The sequence below is a fragment of the Panthera uncia genome (genome assembly GCF_023721935.1).
Source record: "Panthera uncia isolate 11264 chromosome B3 unlocalized genomic scaffold, Puncia_PCG_1.0 HiC_scaffold_1, whole genome shotgun sequence".
In the NCBI taxonomy this organism is placed as follows: Eukaryota; Metazoa; Chordata; class Mammalia; order Carnivora; family Felidae; genus Panthera; species Panthera uncia.
In genome coordinates, this window is record NW_026057582.1 from 1521594 (window position 1) to 1547430 (window position 25837).

General features: G+C 49.4%; 1 protein-coding gene and 1 pseudogene across 4 annotated transcripts in view; one reads left to right on the forward strand and one right to left on the reverse strand.

Annotated features, from left to right (window-relative positions):
• The window catches only part of TDRD9 (tudor domain containing 9), a 113154-nt gene that overhangs the window by 70511 nt on the left and 16806 nt on the right, over positions 1-25837 (reverse strand). For all 4 annotated transcript variants that reach the window (XM_049612022.1, XM_049612020.1, XM_049612019.1 and 1 more), the window contains exons 2-8: positions 23480-23586; positions 18147-18244; positions 16459-16680; positions 15417-15539; positions 12131-12211; positions 9101-9265; positions 3224-3327 (exon numbers count right to left, since the gene is read on the reverse strand). In XM_049612022.1, coding sequence (XP_049467979.1) covers positions 3224-3327; positions 9101-9265; positions 12131-12211; positions 15417-15539; positions 16459-16680; positions 18147-18244; positions 23480-23586 — 900 coding nt within the window. The remainder of the gene's footprint in view (positions 1-3223; positions 3328-9100; positions 9266-12130; positions 12212-15416; positions 15540-16458; positions 16681-18146; positions 18245-23479; positions 23587-25837) is intronic.
• Positions 20246-20365, forward strand: LOC125910651 (uncharacterized; annotated as a pseudogene).

Sequence of the window (25837 nt, forward strand, 5' to 3'; positions counted from 1 at the left end):
ACATCCTACAGGATTCCACTTACATGAAAGTCAAGAACAGGGAAACCTATAGGGACAAAAAGTTGATTAGTGGTTGCTTAGGACCCGGGGTGAAGGGGAAGAATGAGGAAGAGAGTGAAAGGGTCAGGGTTTCTTTCTAAGGTGATGAAGATATTCTAAAATGGGCTGCGGTAATGGTGCCGCATGTGTGTGAATATTCCAGAAACTACTCAACTGTACAGCTTAAAGGGGTGCATCATATGTTATGTAAATGCTATCTCGATAAAGCCATTTTAAAAATGAGGGGGAGGGGCGTCTGGGTGGCTCAGCAGGTTGGGCGACCGACTTCGGCTCAGCTCATGATCTCACAGTTTGTGAGTCCAAGCCCCACATTGGGCTCTGTGCTGACAGTTCAGAGCCTGGAGCCTCCTTCGGATTCTGTCTTCCCCTCTCTCTGCACCACCCCCCCCCCCCACACTCTGTTTCTCTCTCTCGAAAATAAACATTAAAAAAATTTTTTTTAACGAGGGGAAAAGGAAGGGGAACAGAGAGAGGCGAACAGGATGCTCCATTTGCCACAAAGCTAACCAACAGGTGGAAGTCAATGAGCATTTTCCCCAGGGAACAAGGGTCAGAAGCCTTCACAATGGAAAAGAAGTCTGTGGGCCTTCTCTAAAGATACAGTAGCTACAGTGACGACATTATAAACCTTCCTAACCACCAAGAAAAAATTTTGAAACGAAAGAAAAGGCCACAGAGTATGTATAACACACGGGAGGCTAAACACATGGTCGTATCAATAAGCACGGATGGCTGAACTCAGTAAAGCCAAAGTTTTTCAAACGACTCATAAACCACCCCCAACTCTGCTACCTGCAAAAGACACACTTAAACATAAGCCCTTCAGAAAAGAGTGACAGTAAAGGAAGGGCAAAGATTTTAGAGGCCAAGACAGAAAGAAAGCAGGGCTGCGATCTTGAAACGTGACAAAGCGGAATTCAGGCCCCAGAGCATTAAGCAAGACCGAACAGGGCACGATATAACGCCGAAGGCACAGTTCACATCCGACAAGAGCTCCGTGCCAAAACACGGAGCAGCCAAACCCAGAACTCTCACACAACCAGATGCTGCTGGGGACGCGGAGGCACGGGGCCCCCCATCCATCGCTGCCGGGAACGTGAAATGGCACAGCCACCCTGGAAGGCACTTGGGTGGTCTCCTACAAAACCGATCCAGCGATCCTGCTCCTTCGCGCTCACCCCGAGGAGCCGAGAACTCACGTCCACGCCAACACCTGCACATACGTGTTTACAGCAGCTTCCTTCATAACGGCCCGAACTCGGAAGCCACCGAGACGTCCTTCAGCAGGTGAACGCGTAAACACACCGCGGGCCGTCCAGACAGGGCAATGCTGTTCAGCGCTACGAAGAAATGAGCTACGGGCCGGGAAAAGACATGAGGAAACTTAAATGCTTGCCGCTAAGTGAAGGAGCCAATCTGAGAGAGCTGCGTATGTATGATCCCAACCACAAGACATTCTGGAAAAGGCAACACCAGGGAGACAGTAAAAGGATCCGTGGTTGCCATGGTTATAGGGGAGGGAGGAACAGGCAGGACAGACAGGATCTGGGGGCGGGATACTACCATGCCGGATACACACCATCACAGGCCTGCCGAAACCCATCAAATGCACGCCATCAGTGAAGCCTACACTGCAGACTTGGGGGGCGACGATGATGTGTCAACAACAAGGTACCGCTCCAGTGCAAGACGCTGACGGTAGGGGGCACTGTGACTATGTCGGGCACGTGGGAACTGTACTTACTCCTCAACGTTGCCGTGAACCTAAAACTGCTCTAAAAATAAAGTCTATTTAAAAGAAAACAAAATCCATAAGGGCACCTGGCTGGCTCAGTCGGTTAAGTGTCCGACTTGATTTCGACTCAGGTCACGACGGGTCACGGATCGAGCCCTGCGTCAGGCTCTGTGCAGAGCAGGGAGCCTGCTTAAGATTCTCTCCCTCGATCCCTCTGCCCCCTCCCCTGCCTGTGCGCTCTCTCTCTAATTTAAAAAAAAAAAAATCAAAGCCAGAAAGAAATCTTTTAACATAGGTAAGAAAGAAAGAAAGACCAAAACTTGAAGGAGCTCAGAAACAGCTAAAGTAACACAACTGCATGCAGGTTGTGGGGGACGGGACCGGATGACGGCCTGCTCATTCTCAGGTAGTGTTCAGGGGGACCGCAAGACGAGTGACTTTACGCTTCACGGATGTCTGCACTTCGCAAGTGACAGTAAAAGGAGGGAGGCACGGACGTGCGCGTCGGGCCTGGAAGGACAGGCGGCCCGCAGTCACGTTCTGGTTGCCGCGAGGAGGCGGACTCTACATCGTCCGGGTCTGTCATTCTGACACAGCAACTGCATTTACGAGCCACAGGAAACGAACACAGGGAGGGTTCAGAACGTAATACAGCATTTTTTATATCACAGACTCCAACCAGCCCTGATAACCTGAAGTTGCTCTTAAGGGAAAACAGGTTCCGCTTCAAAGGTCCAGCTAAACACGTGAGCAAACGGGTGACCAAGGAGCCTTAGGGTGGGGAGCGGATCTTCCTTTTTTTTTTTTTAACGTTTATTTATTTTTGAGAGAGAGAGAGAGAGAGAGAGAGAGAGAGAGAGCGCACGTGAGCATGAGCTGGGGAGGGACAGAGAGAGAGGGGGGACACAGAATCCGAAGCAGGTTCCAGGCTCCGAGCTGTCAGCACAGAGCCTGATGCGGGGCTCGAACTCACAAGCTGTGAGATCATGACCTGAGCCGGAGTCGGACGCTCAACCGACTGAGCCCCGGGGCGCCCCCCGTATCTTCTCAACAAACAGAAACCAAGGCAAGGAAATGCTCCCGACACCTTCTCCTAGCGCGGTCCTCTCCACCTGCCTCAGACTAGGACTGACAGGACTCAGCATGTCTGGAAACCATTCTCTCCTTAGGCTGTGACTGCTGGCTTCTAAAACTGGCAAGTCTTAAAACTGTAGTTGGTCTTACTACTTTAAAGTGGAAATTTCCAGTAAAAAAAAAAAAAAAAAAAGGCCAATGTACCAACTTTGTTTTAAAATCTACACAGTGACTACTGGAGAAGGTATCTACAGTTACGTGTTAACATTATAAAAACACTAAACGGTTTCTAAACAAACAGCGAACCGTTTGAACTCGCACGTGAAGCACGCTGCCAAGCGGAGCGTCTCTTACCCACTCTCCTTCACATCCAGGTTGTCGAACATCTGGATCAGGGAGACAGCGACTTCGTAAATGTCCTTAGTAATCACCGGCTCCTCCGGGATGTGAGGAGAAAGCTAAACACAGGAAAAGGAAAGGCCGGAAGATCAGAACAGGATCACAAGGGGTTCTGGGTTCAGACAGGTGACTCTCCTCAGTGCGTCACTTTAACACCCCGATAAAAAGAGTACTGTCAGCGGCCAATACACGAACGCCTGCCGAGCGCCAGGCCCCAACGGACACGGTACGGACGAGTTCACCCCCTGTCCCTGTCACTGGGGCGCGGATGGGCTCAGAGCGCAGACACACAGAGGTGGGACGTCTGTCGGGAAACCTAGTTCGAAGACAGAGCGAGCAGCTCCAGATGCGTACAGAACCCAGCGCCGGCGCCCCTGCCGTCAGGCGCCCGTCTCAACAAGTCCTGAGACATCACCGCCACCACCGTCACAAGGACCGGGGAAGGCTAACACCCCGTTACATCTGCCAACTTACAGGAAGAAAATGCCGAAGTCACCCATGTGCCAGGGCACGGGTCGCGAGACTACTTTTAACCGCATACTAAAACAAAACTAATGAGCCCAGCTCGTTTAAAACTGCCCTCCAGACACCTCCGCAGAATGCGGGAGGTCAACCGCAGCAGCAACCCCCCCCCCCCCCCCACCCCCCCCCAGTGAGGTTGGCATCACTGGTCTGAGCTGACGGCTTCATGGAACCAAGGCCACCACCGTGGAAGAGTCTCTCTACAACATCCGGCACAACAGTTATGGCATAATTTCCAGAAAATCTCTTTCATAGCCATATCGGGGGTTTTTTTGCACCAAGAGTAAGAAAGCTTTTTTGGTGTATTTAATAACCTTACTTATCAAGTACTGTGCTCAAAGCACTGCACTCAACTTTGTGGAAAACACATCAGAAGTCTACAGGTGGTAAGTAGTTAGCCACAGATGCAAAGCTTCCCCCCCATTTTTAGAGTAAATTAAGTCAGCTGGTAAGAAACCATTTTTCACTATTAGTACGATCCTACTAACCTAAGAGTAACAAACCGACTTTTATTTCATCAATAACTGTGAAGGAGCATTCTATCTTTACCTGGAACGACTTTCTACTTTATCCAAACGATAACCGTAACAGAAACATACAAAACAGAAATAGAAAGAAAGCATAGTTTTCACAAACCCCAACGGTGGCATTCACACCCATCAGAACGGTTTTTCTACAAACCAGTAAGCCACGGAAAAGGTACGTCACCAATTCAGAAGTAACTTCACTGTGTTCTAGAATCCAAACCCAAAGAATATCATTTAAATACAATACAAGACACCAGATACAGCCCCGCTTTCTCCCAGCAGGCGTCACACGGGTAACGACGGGAACAGTGAGGTGGGTCACGGGCCCGCTGATCCACGGCTGCCCTCGCCCCCACCACGTGTGAGAGTCAGGGGCAAACAACAGACGACAGACGAGGTCTCTGCTCCCCCAGACGGCACAGTCCGCTCAGAGCAAACGGGCCCACTCGCTCAGTCGATGCGCTCCGACAAAAGATAAAGCAGGGGAAGGGGCAGAAACGTGGAGGGAATGAATTCACGCAGGCGGAAACGGAGAGACTCACTCCTCCGCTGAACTAACGACCGTGACGCTGTCAAGAGAGGGAGGCGGAAGCTCGTGTTTCTGCCCCACGAGGAGAGGCTGGAGCCCTGCGCGTCTGCCGTCACCACGAGCCTGCGGTGCCGAGGCCGGCCAGCTGGTCCCAGGAGGAGGGCGAGAGACGTGCCAGAACGGGCGCTGCAGACGGTAGGAAACGAACGATGCCGAGACGGCCAGGCACCGTCGGGGAGCAGAACGGGGACCTCAACCTGCCTCACCATCCTCGTGATCCCCTTGAAGTGGGTTACTGCCCAACTGTGAACGGGATTATAAGAGCCCTGTCCAGGGCGGGAAGGCGTGGGGAGTGGTGGGTGGGGCCACACCCTCCTTCAGCTCTGCTACACATCGTGGGCGCTCCCTCCTGTCTCATTTCTAAGGGGAGGGTGAAAACAAAAATGTTGAAAATAAGTAGCGAAAAGACCTCTTCAGAGGACGTTGAAAAGAACAGCCAGGGTTGGCAACAGAAAGACCACAAGGGCAACACTGGCCTCAAGGGAAGGGTGACTTTCAAGAAAACCAAACTGGCCAAAGGTGTCAAATATTACAGGGAGGTCATGGTAAGTTTGGGGCAGAGGACTCTCAACTTAAGGAAGTCGCTAGTGATCCTGACAAATGCCATCTCAGAACAGGGGCAGTGGGAGCCAGACCACGGAGAGAAACACGGGACCTCGTGAGGGTGCTTTTTAAGATGAGAGAGACTCAGTTCTGATGAAATGGGGACAGGTAAGGGGCAGTGGAGAAGGCACTAGGAAAGGTAACACGAGGAGGGTGTTGGGGCACCGGGGGGGCTCAGTTGTTGAGCAGCCAACTTCGGCTCAGGTCATGATCTCGTGGTCTGTGGGTTCGAGCCCCACGTCAGGCTCTGTGCTGACAGCTCGGAGCCTGGAGCCTGCTTCGGATTCTGGGCCTCCCTCTCTCTCTGCCCCTCCCCGACCCATGCTCTGTCTCTCTCTCTCAAAAGTAAACATTACAAAAGAAAAAAAAAAAAAAAAAAAGGCAAGGAGGGGGCAACAGTCAATCAGAAAAGGTCCCTAAGAAGGCAGGAAGGGAGAAAGGCTGGTGTCCGCAGAAGGAACGTTGCTTCTCCCCTGTAACGTTAGATGGTGTGCCCAGGGAGTAGTAACAATAACAAAACTGGAATTTTTAAAACTCCTCTGACTCCAAAAACTATATAGCAGAATCTATACAAAATACCGCTTTTATAAGGCTTAATGTTAATATATTCATTCACCAAAATATTTCCCGAGTACCTATTAAGTACCAAGAACAGGATACTGGGTATGCAAATGCCAAAACCGGGTTCTCCCCAGCCTGGAGAACACGAGCCCCTGGCTGGAGAGGAGTCCAGGCTGCCCCGCCCGCACGGGAGCAGAGGGCACGTGCCCAGGCCTGACCCAACTCCACAGGGCACCCACGAGCAATCACCTACGTGATTCCAACACACAACGGCCAGCTGGAAAGACTTGTAAAACCATCGGTACGTTCACATTCCAAAAGGGGCCAGAAAGTACAAAATTTTTAAATGTGACGAAGTGCCCTCTCCCCTCCACCTTGAATACGGGCTGCAATTGGTGACTTGTGTCCAAGCAGCAAAGGACAGATGTGTCTCTTATGCTGCTTACATCTCACTGGGGTGGGGGTGGGGGGGAGGGAAACAGGCAATGAGCAAAGAAACAGGTAAACACATACAAATACACAAAAGAAAAAGGAAGGGACAGTAACACTGTAGGGCAGAAGTTTGGCTAAAACTTCCTTGGCCAGGAGGGGTGCCTGGGTGGCTCAGTCGGTTGAGCATCTGACTTTGGCTCAGGTTGTGATCTCACAGTTTGGTGGGTTCAAGCCCCGTGTGGGGCTCTGTGCTGACAGCGTGGGGCCTGGAGCCTGCTTCAGATTCTGTGTTTCTCTCTCTCTGCCCCTCCCTTGCTCACACTGTCTCTCTTTCAAAAACAAAAAATTTTTTTTAAAAACTTCCTCGGCCAACATCACCAGCGATAGGCCACGCTGGTGGTCCCCCCGTGACAATACAGCACTTCACCCCGGTGGTCTGCCTCCCCAAGATCCATAGCCCCAAGTCTACTCATGAGAAAAACATCAGAAAAATTCTAACAGTGGGGAATCCTACAAATACCTGACCAGTAGTCCTACAAACCGTCAAGGTCATCAAAAATAAGAGACGTCTGGGGCGCCTGGGTGGCGCAGTCGGTTGGGCGTCCGACTTCAGCCAGGTCACGATCTCGCGGTCCGTGAGTTCGAGCCCCGCGTCAGGCTCTGGGCTGACGGCTCGGAGCCTGGAGCCCGTTTCCGATTCTGTGTCTCCCTCTCTCTCTGCCCCTCCCCCGTTCATGCTCTGTCTCTCTCTGTCCCAAAAATAAATAAAAAACGTTGAAAAAAAAAATTTTAAAAAAAAATAAAATAAAATAAGAGACGTCTGAGAAACCGTCACGGCCCAGAGAAGCCTACAGAGACATGACGACTCAAAGCAATGTGGGACCCTGAGACAGAGAAAGGAAATTAGGGAAAAACCAGTAAAATCCAAATAAATACAACTTTAGTTCTAATAACGTATCAGTTAGTTTCTTGGTTCTGACAGTTTTTTATAAACGTGAACTTTAGAATCCAGGTGACAGAGAGGTGTTTACTAGAAAATTCTTATAACTTTCCTGTTCTTTTGAAATATTGTCATCTACAAAGTTGGAAAAAAAGACGTGCCACATTTTAATGGCCATCGCTGGCCTCCCTCCGCTGTAATAGATTTGACAACATGTGTCTTCTTACCTTAGGTGGAACCCAGTCGGCTGACTCACCATCGTCGAGGCTATAGTCTACTTCCACATCACAACTGTTTGTGGTAAGAGTCCAACTCCTACACAGAGCAGTCCGGCACCGTCTGTCAAAATCACAAGTGCACACACCCTCTGACCCAGCAATTCCACCAGCAGACACTGTCTTCTACAAGGCGTACCCTACACAGGGGTCTTCAAGGGGGCAGCCGACCGCCCACGGACTGTCCGGAAACACCGTTGGTGGTCACAGTGGGGGCCCCACTTGCAGCTAGCGGATCAAGGCCAGAAACGCTGTTAAACATCCTACAGTGAGTGCGCAGGGCAGCCCCCACCACAAAGAACCGGCCCCAAGTGTCCACAGTAACAAGGCAGAGAGAGCCCAGCCTCTGAACACACCGTCGGGAGCGCACAGTCTCCTCCCGCAGCGCTGCTTTTAGGCAGAACAGACCGGGGGCGCCTGGGGGGGGATCAGCCGGTTTAGGCATCCAACTCTTGGTTTCAGCTCAGGTCACACTCTAACGGTTCATGGGGTGGAGCCCCACGTTGGGCTCGGTGCCGACAGTGCAGGGCCCGCTGGGGATTCCCTCTCTGCCCCTCCCCCACTCAAAATACATAAAGAAACTTAAAAAGGAAAAAGGCCAGAAATACTGGAGATTAGTGAGATACGGACATGAGAGAACAGAATGTAGCTCTAAAAAGAGAATGAATAAGCTGTGAGACGGGAAAGGACACGAAAAGCAGAACGAGAAGGCAAGGTGCACCGAGGGCACTGCTGTTTCCGTAAAGGGAGAAACCGCACATTTGTATCCGCTCATATAGACATTCAGAGTTACAGCACGATTCCTAAGAAATTAGCGACAGTGATTTCCTCTCGCTGGCAGGGGAGCTGAGCAGAGGACAGGAGGGGGAAGGAGAGAGTTTATACCTGCTCATAAACCTCTTTTCGATTTTTGAACCCTGTAAATGTATTACCCACGTGAAAATAATGTCAAATCAACTGCAGCTTTTCGTAAGGATGTATTATCCCGGTCCTTCACCGTCAGTACACTCACTCCTCCTTCAATCGAGAGCACCGCAATTTGTATTATAAGAAGCACTTTAATCAAAGTAAAATTTGAAACAAAACTACCTCCCACTCTCAACTGAATCTACAATTTTATAGCCGACCAAACTCTGACATTTTACTTTTCACCAACAAAGTGTAAAACCAATGCAACAACTTTCACAGGAGCGTACAATGTGTCTCGATGCCCACAGTTCACAGCAACAAACTCGGAGCTCTCCCGACCCGTCCGTCTCCAGCCCCAGCCCGCACCATCTCCCAGCTTGGATTTCGTAGTCTTACAATTGCAGCTGACCAGTGCGGGCTCACTCGGACACAAAGGCACATTCGCTACGAAAGAAACAATGCCTTCCAACGTACCCTGCCGTGATGAATGTGCCCCAAATCATCAAGATAAGACTCTTCGATCGAATGGGGCTTTCCTTCCACTTCAAAAACATACGCAGGGTTCATCTTGTTCTGGACAGGAACAGCAAAGTAATCCGCAAACTCTTTACAACTGATGGTGGCCGACATGAGGATTATCTGCAGAAGAGAAACCATTGGAACAAACAAGAGCGGTAACAACAACTAAACGTGATGTCGTCAAATTACCAAGCTTGTCTTCTGCTTTAGTAATTTTCAAAACTTCAGTGTGATACATCGATGTAATCTTTAATGGAGTACAAATTATTACAGTTGAACAAATGCTCAGAGACAACCAACTTTTACTACTTCTCCTAAATTATTTTATCAAGTGAGAGACTACAATAAAGCTAACCTATGACCACTTATCTAAAAGGAAACTTTGCATCAGAAAACAAAAGTAAAAACAAGCAAGTTACTAGATGAGGTGTTACAGAAACGCCAGGGAGCAGAACAGCAAAGAGGCAGACGCGGAGCCAGAAAACCCCGGCTCTAAGCCACGAATCTGGAGCAGTCGGTCCCAGGGCCACAGCAGAGAGAAACCAGCCTAGACCGAAGCAGGACACAGAGGCTTGGGGACCCACCGCAAGTGGTCAGTTGTGCCAGGAAGCAACTATGGGATGTCCTCCGTGGGAAACTCTGTGTGAAAGCCAGGAGCAGCACCCACAGCACCCTAGATGTGCAGCGGACAAGGCAGCAGTGCCACGAAGGACACGCGCCATCCGCCAGTCTCTGAGATGCTCACCGGGGGTAAACCCAACTCTCGGCTGGCTGCCGACGACCCGATGCGTTACCGTGTAAACAAAATACGTGTATTTTCCCCTAAGATGTTAGATCCAAATGGTAGAAAGCATATTAACCAGAACTCATTTAAGCTGAGTTGCTTCAGGTTGGAAGGAAGCCTCTGAGAAGCCATGTGGGTGTAAGAGTGGCCCCCACGGGGCATACTCGGTCCCGGCAGATGCTCTCTAAGCTGTCTTCCGAGGGACAGTGAGGCTCATGGCGTGCGGGGCCTCTGCTCGGTTGAGGCGGCATGCGGACATGAGGCCAGACCGGACTGCTCAAGGCCATCGAGACTCCTCACTGCCACCAGCCTCTCCTCCAGACAGACGACTCGGCAGCCTGCTCAAGACACCAGCGTGGGACTGACCTGAGTGTGATCAGCCAACAGTGACAGCGGGGCCAGCAGGTGTGGGGACGGCCCAGAGCCAGGAACCTCTAAGGGTCTGTGCGGCAGAGGAAGGGGAGACCTTCAGGCCCATCTTCCCACGCTCCCGAATCTAAGTCTCTGACAGCAACTCTCTTTTTAAAAAGTACTAAAAAGAGAATTTTTGAGCATTTCAAAAACTCAGTATAATGCCATCTATAACTTGATTTCTCATTTCTTGGCCCAGAAAATATTCTGCTTCATAGGTTTAACAAATGAAGAAAATACTGAAACTAACCAATGGTTTCCTACCATTTTTATAATGGGAACCAAATTCCTGCCCACCATTTTCAGCAATGTGGTAGACTTTTTTTAAGGAGGCTTCGCACCCAGCGCAGGGTCCAGTGTGGGGCTTAAATTCACCATCAAGACCTGAGATCAAGACCTGAGCTGAGACTAAGAGTTGGATGCTTAACCGACTGATCCACCCAGGTGCCCCTAAAAAGAAAGTCTTAAAAAAGTAATAATTCCTAATGACTAAGTAATTTGCATGTTACAGAAATTTATGCTGATATGTTAGACTATTAAGTTTCCAATTTTTCTTCAGTTTCCATCATTTCAATGGTATCATGTGACCTGAGTGAAAGTCAGACACTCAACCGACTGAGCCACCCAGGCGCCCCAAAATGAAAAGTCTTAAAATGACAACCAAAAGGTCCCAAACTGTTGAACAATCTTTAACGTCATCTTTAAGATTCCAAAAAAGGAACAGAACAGCCAAATTCCTGCATTCGTGCTACAATCGTGTCAAGCAGTGACACAATTACCATTTTCAGATTCCATCTGTCTGGCGCCCACCAGGTGAGCCTTCTGAGGCAGACGGGTCTCATCCTGGGAGCGGAGTCCCAAGAGATGCTTCCCTAAGCAGATGAACGGACGGAAGACTGGCAGACAACTGCTTTCCAACAGCGGCAGAGCCCGTCACAGCCCTTTCCACGAGGCCACACTCCAGCCGCGGCCACCCTTCGGAAGCTGCTCCCCACACACAGGGTGGCCTACACGGGGAACACGTAATTATCACAACCCCCCGCTGGTTCGGTCGAGTTCACGCCCTCCTCCTTTTAGTTCACGTGATGCAAACAGCGATCGCCATCCCCACGGACTTTCAGTCAACTCAAAACCTAAGTCTTTAAAACAGCAGCGCACAGAACTGTCCTCAAAATGTTCGTGTCCTCAGGGCGCCTGGGTGGCTCAGTTAAGCGTCCGACTTTGGCTCAGGTCACGCTCTCACGGTCCGCGGGTTTGAGCTCCGCGCCGGGCTGGGCACTGACAGCCTGGAGCCTGCTTGGGATTCTCTCCCTCTCTCTCTATGCTCCTCCCTGACTCACGCTCTCTCTCTCTCCAAAATAAATATACTGTATTAAAAAATTTTAATTAAAAAAACCCTCAATTCCTCTTCTGGTGTCGTTTTTAGAACAAAGACTGCAGATGTAGTCACATACCTCCGAACTGTGGTAATTATTCAACCAAAAGCAGTGATCCAACACTCAGTATTTCATTAGAGTCAACAACCATCACATCACTTTCTGCCTGGAGAAAATTTCCGAATTTAATGCAACATAATAATCCAAAAAAAAAAAAAAAAAAAAAAAGATTCCACACTCCCATCCTGAGGGAATGCCCTGGAGCCAGCTTCCTGGCAAGATGTGGAGGAGGACACGCGACAACAAATGTCAAGAGTCACTGCTTTCGATGGTTTCTGAAAAAACGAAGAGACACAAATCCAAATCATAAACCTTAACCCTGAATATTCCTGTTACTCAGGAAATCAGATTTACCTTCACAAAACGCGAATTTGTTCTCAGAAGTTTGCGGACTACCAACAGCAGGAAATCCATTTCTTCAGTCCGTTCGTGTACCTGCAAAATAGAAAAGTGGGGCGCCCCACGTGGCAGCCAGCAACGCACGTGACCGCCCCTCCCCCCCGAGGCGGAAGCGGCTCGACGGTCGCCGGGAGGCGGGGGGCAAGGCAGCCGGCTCCGCTAAACGTGCTTCCTCGGGACGGACCGGACGGCGCTCCCGGCTAAGAGGAAGCCGGGCCGCCTGGCCCACGAACGAGAGGGCACAGAGGAGGCCCGGGTGGGTCTCTTCCCCCTCGGTGCTTCTCTCTGGGGCCTTCTCTCTGGGGCATCTGGGCAGAGAACTTAGCATCTCTGGTCCCGCGCGTGCAATGCCAGTGGAGCCCCCCGGGGTCACGGAGTCCCTAACCCTAACCATCCCCACCCGTCCCCGGCACAGACAGCCGCCGGCCCCACCTCCTCTGCTTTCCCCTGCCAACCACGCGCTCCCCTCGGTCTCCAGCTGCACTCAGGCTGGCAAGTGAGCACAGGGCGGAGGCTGAGGCCAGCGTGCCCGCTCCGTGAGACGCAGAACCGTGGCGCCCGAGGGTGGGCCGGGCTGGCTGTGGCACGGTCAGGTCAGCCACAAACGGGCAAGCAGACGGAGGCTGGGAGCCGAGGGCACCAGGGGGAGCTGCAGGCGCTCGGGGTCACCCTGGGGAGCTGGCGCGGGAGCTGCAGCCCGGGGAAAGCAGCCCCGTCCCCCCCCCCCTCCCCCCCCCCCCCCCCCGCCCCCGGCGAGGCAGGCAGGGCCCCCACGGACCCACAGCTCCCTCAACCTCCCCTGCTCTGCCGGCCCCAGGCCAGCCAACGGCAAACGTGTGGGTCACGTGGGGCTGCTTTTCCACAAGAACTGTCACTCAGCCGGGGTTACTCAACGCACAAGGGGACAGTAAGATTCGATTCTGGGACATTTTGCCGCCAAAGTGGAGAGACTGGCCGCCGAGTCCAAAGGCGGGAGCGCTCTTCCTCTTGGTGTCCAGGCCCAGTCATTATTCCACAGCCACATCTGCCCCTGGTCCCACTCCTTCCTCACTCCCCACCGAAGGGGAGCCGTGGGGGAGCGGGACAGGGAAAAGAAAAGAAAAACAGCGCCTGAAAAGTATTTAACGTTCACATGAATGGCTGGGCATCCCAGGGACACCATTATAAATCTAATCCTTATTTCACTCTATCACCAGACTCCGGAACACCTCAGCACAAACATCCCGTCTCCTACTCGAGAAAGAAAAATAAAGGCTCTCATCAATCAAGAGCCCCCGAGTGACTTCTCCCCAGCGTTCAGTTCCCTGCGGCCACCACACCCTGACTTTCTAGACCCGGCTTCTCCCCAGGTTCTCGGGGCCGTCCGGCCTCCCCCTCCTGCCCCGAGGACCCCACAGTCCTCTCCCTGCCACCGGCCAACACACACCTCAGCAGGGATCTGTCTCCCCGGGAGAGTGGCTGAAGGGAGACACCACCAGTCATGTGTTGATAATCTCCGCCCGATGAGGCCGGTACTGGAAAATGCTTATTGAAGGAATGGTTACCTGAAGCCACTTTATTCTTTTTCAAGAGCTGACAAGTTAAAACCATTATCATCCCGTTTTCAACAGCCTGGCGGTCTTCAACCTTTGCTCTTAGATAGCCTTTGAAATTCAAATCATCCCACTATTTAGGAACAATATTGCTTATAAACCTAAAATTTCAAGCATATCCAATCCATTCTTCGCTGAGGCAGGTAATTATCAGCATGCCTACTAGGTGCAGGGGACACAGGTGCAGAGCCAGAAGCTGTGGTGGCAGGGTGACAAGACAGCCTCCGCTAGCCGTGGCTCCCCTGCGGGACAGGCCCTTGCTCCGGGAAGGAACGAAGTCAGTAACGCGGGAGAACAGGTGTGTCCTCACCACTCAGGGACGTGCGTACAAGTCCAGTCAATGGTCAGAAAGACCGCGGACACACAGAAAATAAATGGGGGCACCGGCAGCAGAGCTCTCGAGTGAACTGCCCAGGGCGAACCCCACAAGGCCGTTTGCTGTCGCCAGCCTGTAGTATTAAGGCTCCGGGAAGTATTACGTACTGGGTAATGGCACCTTTGGATACACTGCCCGTGAAATTGCATTTCATCTCTATCTAATCTAAAGACACTCAAAAATAACCATCATAAAGAAAAACCCTGAGCCAGACTGTACGTCACGCTATTTTGCAAAGGACAAGAGATCGTCTTCCTACCTTCCACTCTCCCAAACATCTCCTGGTAATGTAAAACCACGTTTAGCCGCGCACACGCTAGCAAATGCACCTGCTCGGCCCCTCCTCCAGTAGGTCTGAGTGCTGTTGACCATCACACGCATTTCAACAGAGTGGAACGCTGACCCTCCACAGCCGCCCGGGGCAGTTTCATGTCAGCCTCTGTCTCTAGCCCCGTCTCCAACCTTCCACAAACCTAGCTCTTTGTCGATGTTTTTCATGCCTCCAGAAAGGCGTAATTACTGACGGGCTTTAAAAGTCAAGACTGCGGGGTCAGGCATTTCCAAAACTCCCGGGAAAGAAAACTCAACACAACATCCTCCCACTGCAAAAAAAAAACTCGTTTAAAATATAAACAAAATCAATCAAATATTCCATCCTGAGAAAAATCCAGAGCTAAGACTGGCACAAAGACTCTTTACTAGAGCTTCTTAAGAAAGGAGACTATATCAGTATCTCACGTGTACTTTATTTTCTTAAAAAAAGCATGACTGTCCTCATTTTACTAGATGGAAAATACCTGCATACAATGAAAGTTCTTCTGAGTGTCTGATGTGACTAACACTCTAAACCAGGGCTCGGCAGACTTTTACTGCAAAAGGCAGGTAGTGAGGACGCCCGGCTTTGCCGAACGTGGTGTCTGCTGCAGCCACGCCTCTCTTTAGCACCAGCAAACAAACAAGCCAAACTGTGTTCCAATAAAACTTTATGTATGAAGGCAGGTGCCAAATTGGGCCTGAGGGCTGGAGTTTGCCAACCCCGCTCTAATCAAGGAACCTGGTCACAGGCCTCAACCTCCACACCTGTGTTTTAGAGCTAAGCGCCAACAAAAAAGACAAAATCAACATCTAGCAATAGAATAAAGCAGATACAGACCAACGGCACGGCACGACACTTTACAAGGAGGGAACGTTTACAATAATTTGCCCATTGTCTGTTCTCTTACAAAATAAGAACACGAGCGTAAGGGCAGAGCTGTGTTCAAGAAGTGCGTACCTCATCGACGAAGATGTGGGTGAACTCCACCAAACTCTTCGCACTGACTATTTTCTGAAGCAGGACTCCCGTTGTCATATAAATTAACTTGGTGTCTTCTGTTGCTATCTTCTCTAACCCTACCTAAAAGCAGAGAAGGAAAAGAAAAAGGAGAAAACTTTCAGGTTTCAATGGTTCACATTTAACTACCAACAAGGCTATGTCCACACTGGACCTCCATATTGGAGGTAAGTAAGAAAGGGAATAAAAACTAGAGGCTCTAAGTTAAAACTGTCCTTCTCAGGCACCTGGGTAGCTCAGCCAGTTCAGCGTCTCTTGATTTTGGCTCTGATCACGATCCACGGTTCGTGAGTTCGAGCCCCACACTGGGCTCTGTCCTGACAGTGCAGAGCCTGTTTGGGAGTCTGTCTCCCTCTCTCTCTCAAAATAAACATTAAAGAAAAAAAAACTTAAAAAAAAAAAAACCATCATTCTCAAGATGATTTTTTTCCTTCTCTTTTTCAGGGGGTGGGGGGAACGTGGCTTATCTAGTCATACTGCCTGTACCATTTTTATGTTAAGACCATGGTGTATGAAGACATCTACGTACAAAGATAAAAATCACAAAAACCATGAGTCTCAGAATTCTGGCTCCTTTTGTATTCAACCAAGAAAGAAATTGAAGTTCTTATCAAAAAATTCAGTTTCACTGCTTTTTAAACATTATTTTTTTTTTATTTTTTTTTTTAGACAGAACGCATGAGAGCAGGGGAGAGGGGCAGAGGGGGAGAGAGAGAGAAAGCGGGGCAGAGGGAGAGAGATAGAGAGCAGAGCCCGACCCGGGCTCAATCCCACAACCCCAGGATCACGACCAGAGTCAAAATCAAGAGTCAGCTGCTCAACTGACTGAGCCACCCCGGCGCCCCAAGTTTCACTGTTTTTTACATTACACCACAGGTCTGCCCTGTAAGCAACTGGTTTCATTTCAATTTCCAGCAAAAACCGTCGACTTCTACAGAATAAAACACTCACGAGGAAAGAGGTGGCTTGCTCCCGGCCTCACCTGATAGCCCACCAGACCACCGAGCGTCCAGGCGCGCTCTTTGCTGATCCACCTGGCGATGCTGGTGGCCCCTATCTTCCGGGGCTGGGTGACCACAATGTTGCAGTAGGCAGAGCGCTGAACGTAATGGTCCAGGATATACTGTGGCAGCTGAGTGCTTTTGCCACTACCCGTGGCACCGTGTATAATCACCACAGAATTACTTTCTATCAGAGAAATAACCTACAATTTAAGAAAAATTCTTTTGAGATTGCCACAAAGGTAACGATGACATACGGCATTATCTACGAACCGAAAACTTTACCTGGGGAGGATGTTCGGGACTTATTTTCCTTTCATCTTTAAAAGTTAAATTATTATGTAACCATCTAACCGTCACAAAAGAGCACGAAGGCTGCAAATGGCTGCCACCCTGAAAACCACTGTGACTGCTGTGAACAGGAACAGCTCACGGCTCTGGAGAGCCAGGCCAAGGCAGCCACGGGGCCCCAGGGCTCAGTGTCTTTATGCAGAGATGAAAACACCAATTTCTAGAGCTCTCGCTAAGTTTAAATGTCTAGTATTTTTAAATCTTGTAATGAACCTTACATAATTCTTCTGAGAAACACGAAAGCATTGCTGCCATCACCTCAAGTGGTCTTAACATTTCATTTGAAATTCCGCAGATGCATTTTCAAATAATTAACTTCTACCGTTTTCCACTCCCAGACCGTACACAGCGTTTTTAAAACTCCAGTCCAGGGGCGCCTGGGTGGCGCAGTCGGTTGGGCGTCCGACTTCAGCCAGGTCACGATCTCGCGGTCCGTGAGTTCGAGCCCCGCGTCAGGCTCTGGGCTGATGGCTCAGAGCCTGGAGCCTGTTTCAGATTCTGTGTCTCCCTCTCTCTCTGCCCCTCCCCCGTTCATGCTCTGTCTCTCTCTGTCCCAAAAATAAATAAACGTTGAAAAAAAAAAAATTTTAAAAAAAATAAATAAATAAAACTCCAGTCCAATTCCTGCCCGCCACTCCCTGACTCCACCCTAAATTTATCTGAACTCTTCTCTCTCTAGCAATTGCTACCGTCAGGGAACACCGTCTAATTTGAGTAGCGGCCCCCAAAATTAGAGTAGGTCTACTCTACAGACGTTGCATGACTCACTAAAACAAAACAAAACTTAAATCGGGAACATCTGTGGTTTCGTTTTACCTGTAACTGATCCTCTACTAGTACATTAAATAAAGGCTTCAGTACGCTTATTTCTAACGTGGCTTAATAACAGGTAGCTAATTAAAAGCGTGATCATCTTGCTGCTATATGCGGCCCAGCATTGTCGATAACAAGATGTATCGGTGATTGATCAAATCAGTTAACAGGCCAGCGGAATGCTGGAGAGAACGGTGGCCAGGGGGATTACTGTATAAAAACACTTGGCAGTGAGTTTTTTTCAAGCAGCAGCTCTCCTGGGGACAGGTGTTTACTGACAGCTATCTCAGAGGGAAGGCTGAACACATTAAAGCACAGCCCAAAGAAAGACCATCAGCACGGTCATCGCACGGCCGAGGCACAGGACCCTCCGGCCGCCCCACAGTCCGGCACACACCACGGATGCTTGCCTGGCACCTCGTCACTTTCCAGCTGTAGACCAAAATGTTGGGCCTCAGAAATTTATTCAAACAGCAAAATTACATCACGACAAAAATAACTTTACCTCGTCCTTACATCGATTTATAGGCAAATCAGGATATTTGTAAGTTGTCTCTGGGACGCATGCCACATTGCTTAATTTAGCTAAAGATGGCCTTGGACCTGTATTCAAAAAACAAAACAAAACAAGACAAAAAATACTATTATGTGTCTGGAAAAAAAAAACAGTAAACAACCCGAAGTTATGTCTAATCTACAAACCCAGCACGCAAGTGACCACAAATGCAGAAGTACATTCTGCAGGCTAACACCACAAGCAGCGTAACTAGAAGATTCTCTCCGTACCCGTGATGAATCATTTACACAAGCTGGGCACACTCTTACACCTCCATCACAGCCATCATCGCGGTAGGCCTAGCACCACCTTCTAAGACAAAAGACCTACAAGGCGCACGGTGAAAAAGTAATGTGAAAAGTAGTCAAAGGGAACCTCGTGTGGAATGGCATCAGGAGGCGCGCGCGCAGGGGAGCCCTCACGCCCGCCACTCCCTGCCCACCACAGACCCACAGGAAGAGACGCACCTTGCTCAAGGATACGGTCTTACTCTCCCAGCAGGAAGAAGGAAGATTTCCTCTTCCCCCCGGCAACAGCCCAGCCAATGAGAGTCTGTCCCAGCTCAGCCACTGAGAAACCTCTATACTTCCAATTCCCAGTTCACTCCAATGGACTTTTTGTTTACAACAGCCCCGCTCTTCCCGTCCCCCTGCCCTCCCAAAAGAGTCTCCTGTCCTTTGTTCTCAGGACTTGCTTTTGGTTTTTTGGCAGCTTGCTTGTCCTGGATTAAAATGATCTGTTCTTCCCAGAGAAATCCATCTCTTTGCTGGTAAAATAACTGGCAGTTTTATTTTTAAGGTTAGCAGTACTAAAATGGTTAAAGAACAGACGTGATCTGAGATTTCAGTAGAATGCACCGATTCATTAAGGGGTAGCTCCTTACTGCTGAAATACACTGGTAGCAGACGAGTGCCGCTCAGGAGCTCCAGGTACCCTGAAAGGGCGGCCCGACTGCCCACACAGAGGCCGACTGCGGCACTGACCACCAGCACCTCCTGTAAACACCCTGTCCGGCCTCGGGTCATGACCTGACGAACCGACAGGCATCAAAATTCACAGGACGCAAGCTTTCATCGGGAAATAAACTTTTACCTCCAAAGCAAACTTTTAAGGCTCCCGCCGCTTCAAATTTAGAGCTGTTCCCCTTCTTCGGCATCTCTCCCCCGATGCCCGTCTCCCCTTTTCCTCCCAGCCCTTCCTTTCTCTGCCCCAACATCTCCTCATCCTGTGTTCTGCCACCGTCCTTTCTCACCTGATTCACATGTTCGCAGCGTCATAACTAATCTAATAATAAATTAAACTATAGCTATTCTCCTATATTTGAATCAAAGTGTGTAGCACTTGTTCTGAATTCACAAAACAGAGCAGTCAGACCTGTTACAATCTTTCGGGCAAAGGTCGCTTCTTTGTAGACAGCAACGCTCTTCCTAGGCTGCCAGGGGCCATGGCCGAAGGAGGACTCCCCAAGCCGTGCCCTCAACAGCTCCAATCTTCCCGTCAGTGCACAGAAGGCCACCTGACTCTCAAAAACATGCACTGTCCTTCTGCTGCCCTGTCTTGCTTTCCTCCCATCACTCCTCTCAGCTTTTACATTTTTTTTCTATGTTTACTTTTTAGAGAGAGCGAGAGCGAGCAAGCATGCACACCAGCAGGGGAGAGGAGAGAGAAGGGGGTGGGGGACAGACGATCCGAAGAGGGCTCCACACTGACAGCGGAGAGCCTGATGCAGGGCTCAAACCCACGAACCCTGAGATCGCGACCTGAGACAAAGTCAGATGCTCAACCGACTGAGCCACCCAGGTGCCCTATCTCCTCTCAGCTTTTGAAGAACTCCATCACCATTGCCACCCTGCCTTCCCAGGTGGTACACCTACTCTTGGTCTCACCCCTTCCAGAAGCTCTCTTGACTAAGGAGTCCTTAGAAGTAATTAACCACACTACCTGCCAAACACTGAGTTGGAGCAAAATTTAATGTCTGGACCGGTCTTAATTTAAAAATGGCTCCAACAGTTCATTAAGTTATCTGGAATTCTGAATGGTGGCTGGGGATCGCTTCTCGGCCTTTTGGCTAAGATCAAGTGTAGTATCTGAATGGTGGCTGGGTATCCAGGCCAGCCCACAAATTAAGAACATAATGTTTACATAAATAGGCGAAAAATAAACACTTTCCCACACGTGATGCCAGTAGGTTTATCAATCAGCAACAGGGCTTTTTTCACGTACTACAGGAGAGGGAGGAGAGTCCACTCGGCAGCAGGGGCTCCACTGTAAGACAAGACGGAAGAACAAGCAGTGGGGACAGAGTAAGAAGTGGGGAGTGAGAAGCGCGGGGGGACTCAGAAACACAGAAAGGCAGCAGCCGTGTCGTGTGCCAAGTGACTTTAAGACGTGGTTCGCCGTGCTGCTGACCTAGCCATTACTTGGACACCACTGATGTGACTTACGTTCCTTGATCACGTGCATTTTGAAGGTTGTTACTTAAAGACAGAAGCTGTACAAGAAGAGAATTCTGGAAGTCTTAACTCTACCGTCCAAACCCTACGCCTTCCTCCACAGAACACAAACACGGCCGGACGTTTCTAGGTCACTGGCTGAAGCACACCCAGCACAAATCAAGTCCTGCCTCCACGTCCACCGCCACAGGGGACAGGAAACCAAACAGGGAGATGTTCGTGGCCACGAGGCTCTCTCATCTGTACATCAGCAACAAAGGGAGGTGACCAGGCAAAGCATCATGATTAAGTTCTAAGAAAACAAAATGGGTAATTCAGGGCAAATCAGCAAACTACATATGACAAAGTATAATCCAAAAGTGCCGTGAGAAATACCTCAACCTCACAATTCGCTATTTTTATTTCCTGTGATCTTTTCACCCTGAGTTATTAACATTAAAATGTTTTTACATGAACTGGAAAAAAACTAGAAATCGCTAGTTTCTCTTCACTAAGCCACATCACTCCAACCTATGGCTTCCACAGTCACATCTCCTCCTACTGATTGTGACCCTCCTGCCCCCTCTCGTAAGAACTCTGTGATCACACAGTGCCTGCCGGGACAGTCTCCCCCTCGCCATTTGACTGTGACTTAATCACAGCTGCAAGGATTCTTTCCCCTGTGAGCTAACACAGTCACAGGTTCTGGGGCTTAGGGATCGGACCACTTCGGGGGGCCTATTATCCAGCCTACAGCTGCCTGTGCCCAGGCCTGCCCACCCCCACTCTCGATTCTCCGACAACAACGCCCATTTCAAGTCTGGGGCACCAGGGTTTCGTCCGCCACAGACCCCCGGCGCACGTTCCCTCCTCCCTGATCCCCGTGCTGCCCCGGTAACGTCTATCATCCGTCAGCTCTAAGCTCGACTGTTACCTTTCCCGATACCCCAGCTCAAGTCAGAAACCCTGGTCTCAGGCCCCCATACAGCTGTCTTTCAGAGCACTCATCTCCACAAGCATGAATCTGCGTAACTACATGATTAAATGATAATCTCTGCGAGGGGAGGGACCAGCTCTTACTACTTACCATATTCCCAGGCCTCACACAGTCCCTGGCACACACCTAGATAAACACTGGTTGTTGAATGAATCCTTGGAATACAGCCAAAGCTATAATTTATGTAACTGCCCGGTGAAAAGTTCCAAAGGCATTAAGATGCCAGGGACAGAGAAAGCAAACAGTTCCAAATCTTAATCCAAATCAAAAGTTACTAGAGCAGATGCGTCCAACTGCAGGCATTCGATGGTAACCTCGCTACTTTCCAGCAGCGGCAATCCCGTGTGGCATGCTCCAGGAGCGGCAGGCGGCGTGCCCCAGGTCAGGCCATGCGGGCGTAACAAGAAGGATCGCATCACACAGTCACCTGAAAACGAACGCGCCTCCGCAAAGGGAAATACGAGCTGACGGAGGTCTCTGCACAGTAACACGCACACGGCTCCTTCATGCTTCTACTGGACCGCACCGTGGTCTGCTGCACAGGCAAAATCGCCAATCCCTGTCCGCTGACATTCATGAGAGCTCCGAGGCTCCCCACAGATTAGCAATGAAGCAATCGACGCTCGGCCACGTCCAGCTCTGTATTTTTAGCAGAGGTACACATTGAACCAAGGGGCACACACACTTTGAACTATCACTTCTGATGTTAACCTACCAGACCGTCCAGACGACTATTCCTCCTGAGGGAGCTAAAGACAGTAGCTGAAATATACAAACAGCACCTAATGAGGAAACACCAGGCCAAAGCCAACAGCAAGGCAAGAACACAGACACAAAGGCAAAGAACTCCATGCGCTTTTGCTTTAAGGTGAGAAATAAACCTGAATCTATGTAGGGACCCAAACAATGAGAAAACAAAATGGAATGAGACAGTGCGGTGGGGTGCCTGGGTGGTTAAGCGTCCGACTCTTGGTTTCAGCTGAAGTCATGATCTCAAGGTTCATGGGTTTGAGCCCTGCATCGGGCTCTGTGCTACAGCTCAGAGCCTGGAGCCTGCTTCGGATTCTGTGCCTCCCTCTCTCTCTGCCCCTCCCAACTCATTCTCTCTCTCCCTCTGTCTCTCTCTCAAAAGTAAACATTAAAAAAATTAAAACAAAAGAACAGACTATTTAAGAACTACGTTTAAAAGAGAAAAAAAACAGGGGCGCCGAGGTGGCTCAGTCAGTTAAGCGTCTGACTTCAGCTCAGGTCATGATCCCACGGTTCGTGGGTTCGAGCCCCATGTCGGGCTCTGTGCTGACAGCTCAGAGCCTGGAGCCTGTTTCGGATTCTGTGTCTCCCTCTCTCTCTGACCCTCCCCCGTTCATGCTCTGTCTCTCTCTGTCTCAAAAATAAATAAACGTTAAAAAAAATTGTTTTTTTAATAAAATAAAAAGATAAATAAAATTTAAAAAAGAAAAGAAAAAAACGGAGCACTTGTGTGGCTCAGTTAGTTGAGTGTCCCAACTCTTGATTTTGGCTCAGGTCACCGTTCATGAGTTCAAGCCCCACAACGGGCTCTGCCCGGACAGCACAGAGCCTGCTTGGGCTTCTCTCTCTGCCCCTCCCCAGCTTGCATGCATGCACGCTCTCTCTCAAAATAAATAAACTTTTTAAAAAAGAGAGAGAGAAAAGTGACTATTTTACAACCCAACATATACTCACCCACTCAAAAAAACATCTTGAATTAACAAGCAATATGGATTCTTTGTTGACCAAAATATCACATTTCTTAAAAACTTTAAAGAATGTAACACTTTAAACTGTAAACAACTCATGCAGCAGATTTTAAATATTTAAAAATACCCATTTACCTGGCCTACTGGTTGACTGATCACTGCCATACATATCAAATTCTTGTGCTTCAAGCTGTCTGTATTTGTCAATATACTCCATTTCTGAGCTCTTTCGGCTAAGTGGCCTAAAAAGAATATTAAACGTTAATATGCTATTTCCAAAAAGCCAAGAAATCCCATGTGCTAGAAGAATTCTTGAATAGTTACTTAAGTCAGAGAAGAAAACACGCAAATGGTCATTCAACAAATGCAAATAAAGGGCACCTGGGTGTCTCAGTCAGTTAAGTGTCTGACTTCAGCTCAGGTCATGATCTCAGTTCATGAGTTTGAACCCCGCATCAGGTTCTGTGCTGACAGCTTGGAGCCTGCTATGGATTCTGTGTCTCCCTCTCTCTCTGTCCCTCCCCCACTTGTGCTCTCTCTCTTTCTCTCTCTCTCTCTCTCTCTCCCCCAAAAATAAACATTAAAAAAAATTTTTTTTCAAATGCAAATATGCTCAACTCCCCATCTTCTCACCACCCAAGTGCAAATTAAAGCAGGGAGAAACTGGACACCTGGGTGGCTCAGTCAGCTGAGCATCTGACTCTTGATGTCGGCTCAGGTCATGATCTCATGGTTCATGAGTTCAAGCCCCACGTCAGGCTCCGTGTTGACAGTGGAGCCTGCTTGGAATTCTCTCAGCCCTTCCCCTGCTCGTACTCTCTCTCCAAAAAATTTTTTTAATTAAAAAAATAAAAGAGTGAGAGACCAGTATTTCCCCCTTCATATTAGCAGAAAGACTGAATATCCTTAGATCACTGCAGGGAGTGGTAAATGAGTTAAGACTTTTGTTATTCTGAAAGGCAACCAGCCAGTATCTGAACCAAAATTTTCCCCTCAGTGTCTTCCGTAGAGAAGTATTTCAACATGCAGACAAGGAAGCACGTGCACGGACATGGGAGCATTCATTTAGTCAGCAAATATCTACCGAACACCCAGCACATCGGAGGAACTTAGACACTAGAGGTGCAGCAGTAAACAAAGCAAGGTCCTTGTCCTCATGAAAGTGTCGTCTAGTGAAGGAGACATAACAGATACACACACTCACCAGTGATATGGAGGTACAAGTTTAAAGCTAAGGGTATGGAGAACTCCAGGGAGAAAAGGTACCTTTGGACGATGTTTGTAATGGTTAAAACCTGAAAACGAATGTCAGAGGGAAGGCCAAGTCCTACTCAGTGTGCATCTTTTTAAGGACGGCCAGGGCCATCTTCACGCTAATAGGCAAACATGTCCAAGATGTTAATAAAAAAAAAAAAAGGCAACTGCTGTGTGATATGCAAAATATGCTACCAATTATGTTTCCATTATCCGCATCTAATTTAATCGCCCTGCCGTCAGAAAGAAGACTGCACAATACCAATTCTTGAAATTTGAGGTTTACTTTAATAACACGCTATTTGCCTCAAAGCCTACTCTTGCCTGCTATTAGTAGTTACATCAACATTCTTTTGGTTACTGTTTACCTGATATTTACTCATTAATCCACTGAGCAAATTAATATTCAAGGCTGCCTCCGTGCCAGGCGCTGTTCTAAGCACTTGGGATAAAGCGGCTGGCAGACAGTCCTCATGGAGTTTACAGTCTAGTTGGGAGAAGAAAAATAAAGTAAAACATAGAATATGTCATTCAGAGATGAGCCCACAGAGAAAAATACCTGTGCAGCCAGGAGAGGAGATGGGGTGAGGGCGGCTGCAATATTAATAGGATGATAAGGCGACAATAAAGCAAAGATCAGCGGAAAGGAAGCGAAGGGCCATGCAGCTCTGGAGGGGAAAGATCTCCTGAACAAGGACACAGGAAAGGCCAGCCTTGAGGCAAGTGTGCCACAAGAGGCGGGAGGCGGAGGCAGCCCAGGAGAAGGGTGGGGGGCCCAGAGGTACGGGGAACAGGAGTTGGTTACCGGGAAGGGCAGGGGGTAGGCTGCCGGCAGGGACGAATTACAGAGATTTGGCTTTTGCTCTGAGGGAGATGGGTTTTGAGCCAGGACAGACAAACAGCAACATCAAACTCCTATTTTAACAGGACGGCTCAGACCGGGTGAAGCGGGGTGCAGTGACAGGGGTGGGCACTCAGAAGCGGGGAGACCACTGAACACAGGAGCACAGTAACCAAGGCCAGAGTCGACGGGGCTCGGACCAGAGCGGCAACCGTGAGGGGGGAGCCACTCGAACATGCTGGCATGGGGACGCCTGGCTGTCCCAGTTGGTGGAGCGTGTGGCTCTTGATCTCGGGGTTGTGAGTTCGAGCCCCGTGCTGGGTTTAGAGATTACTTATAAATAAAATCTTTAAAGAACACGTACGCCAGCATACTAGATCTGGGTATGAAAACACAGG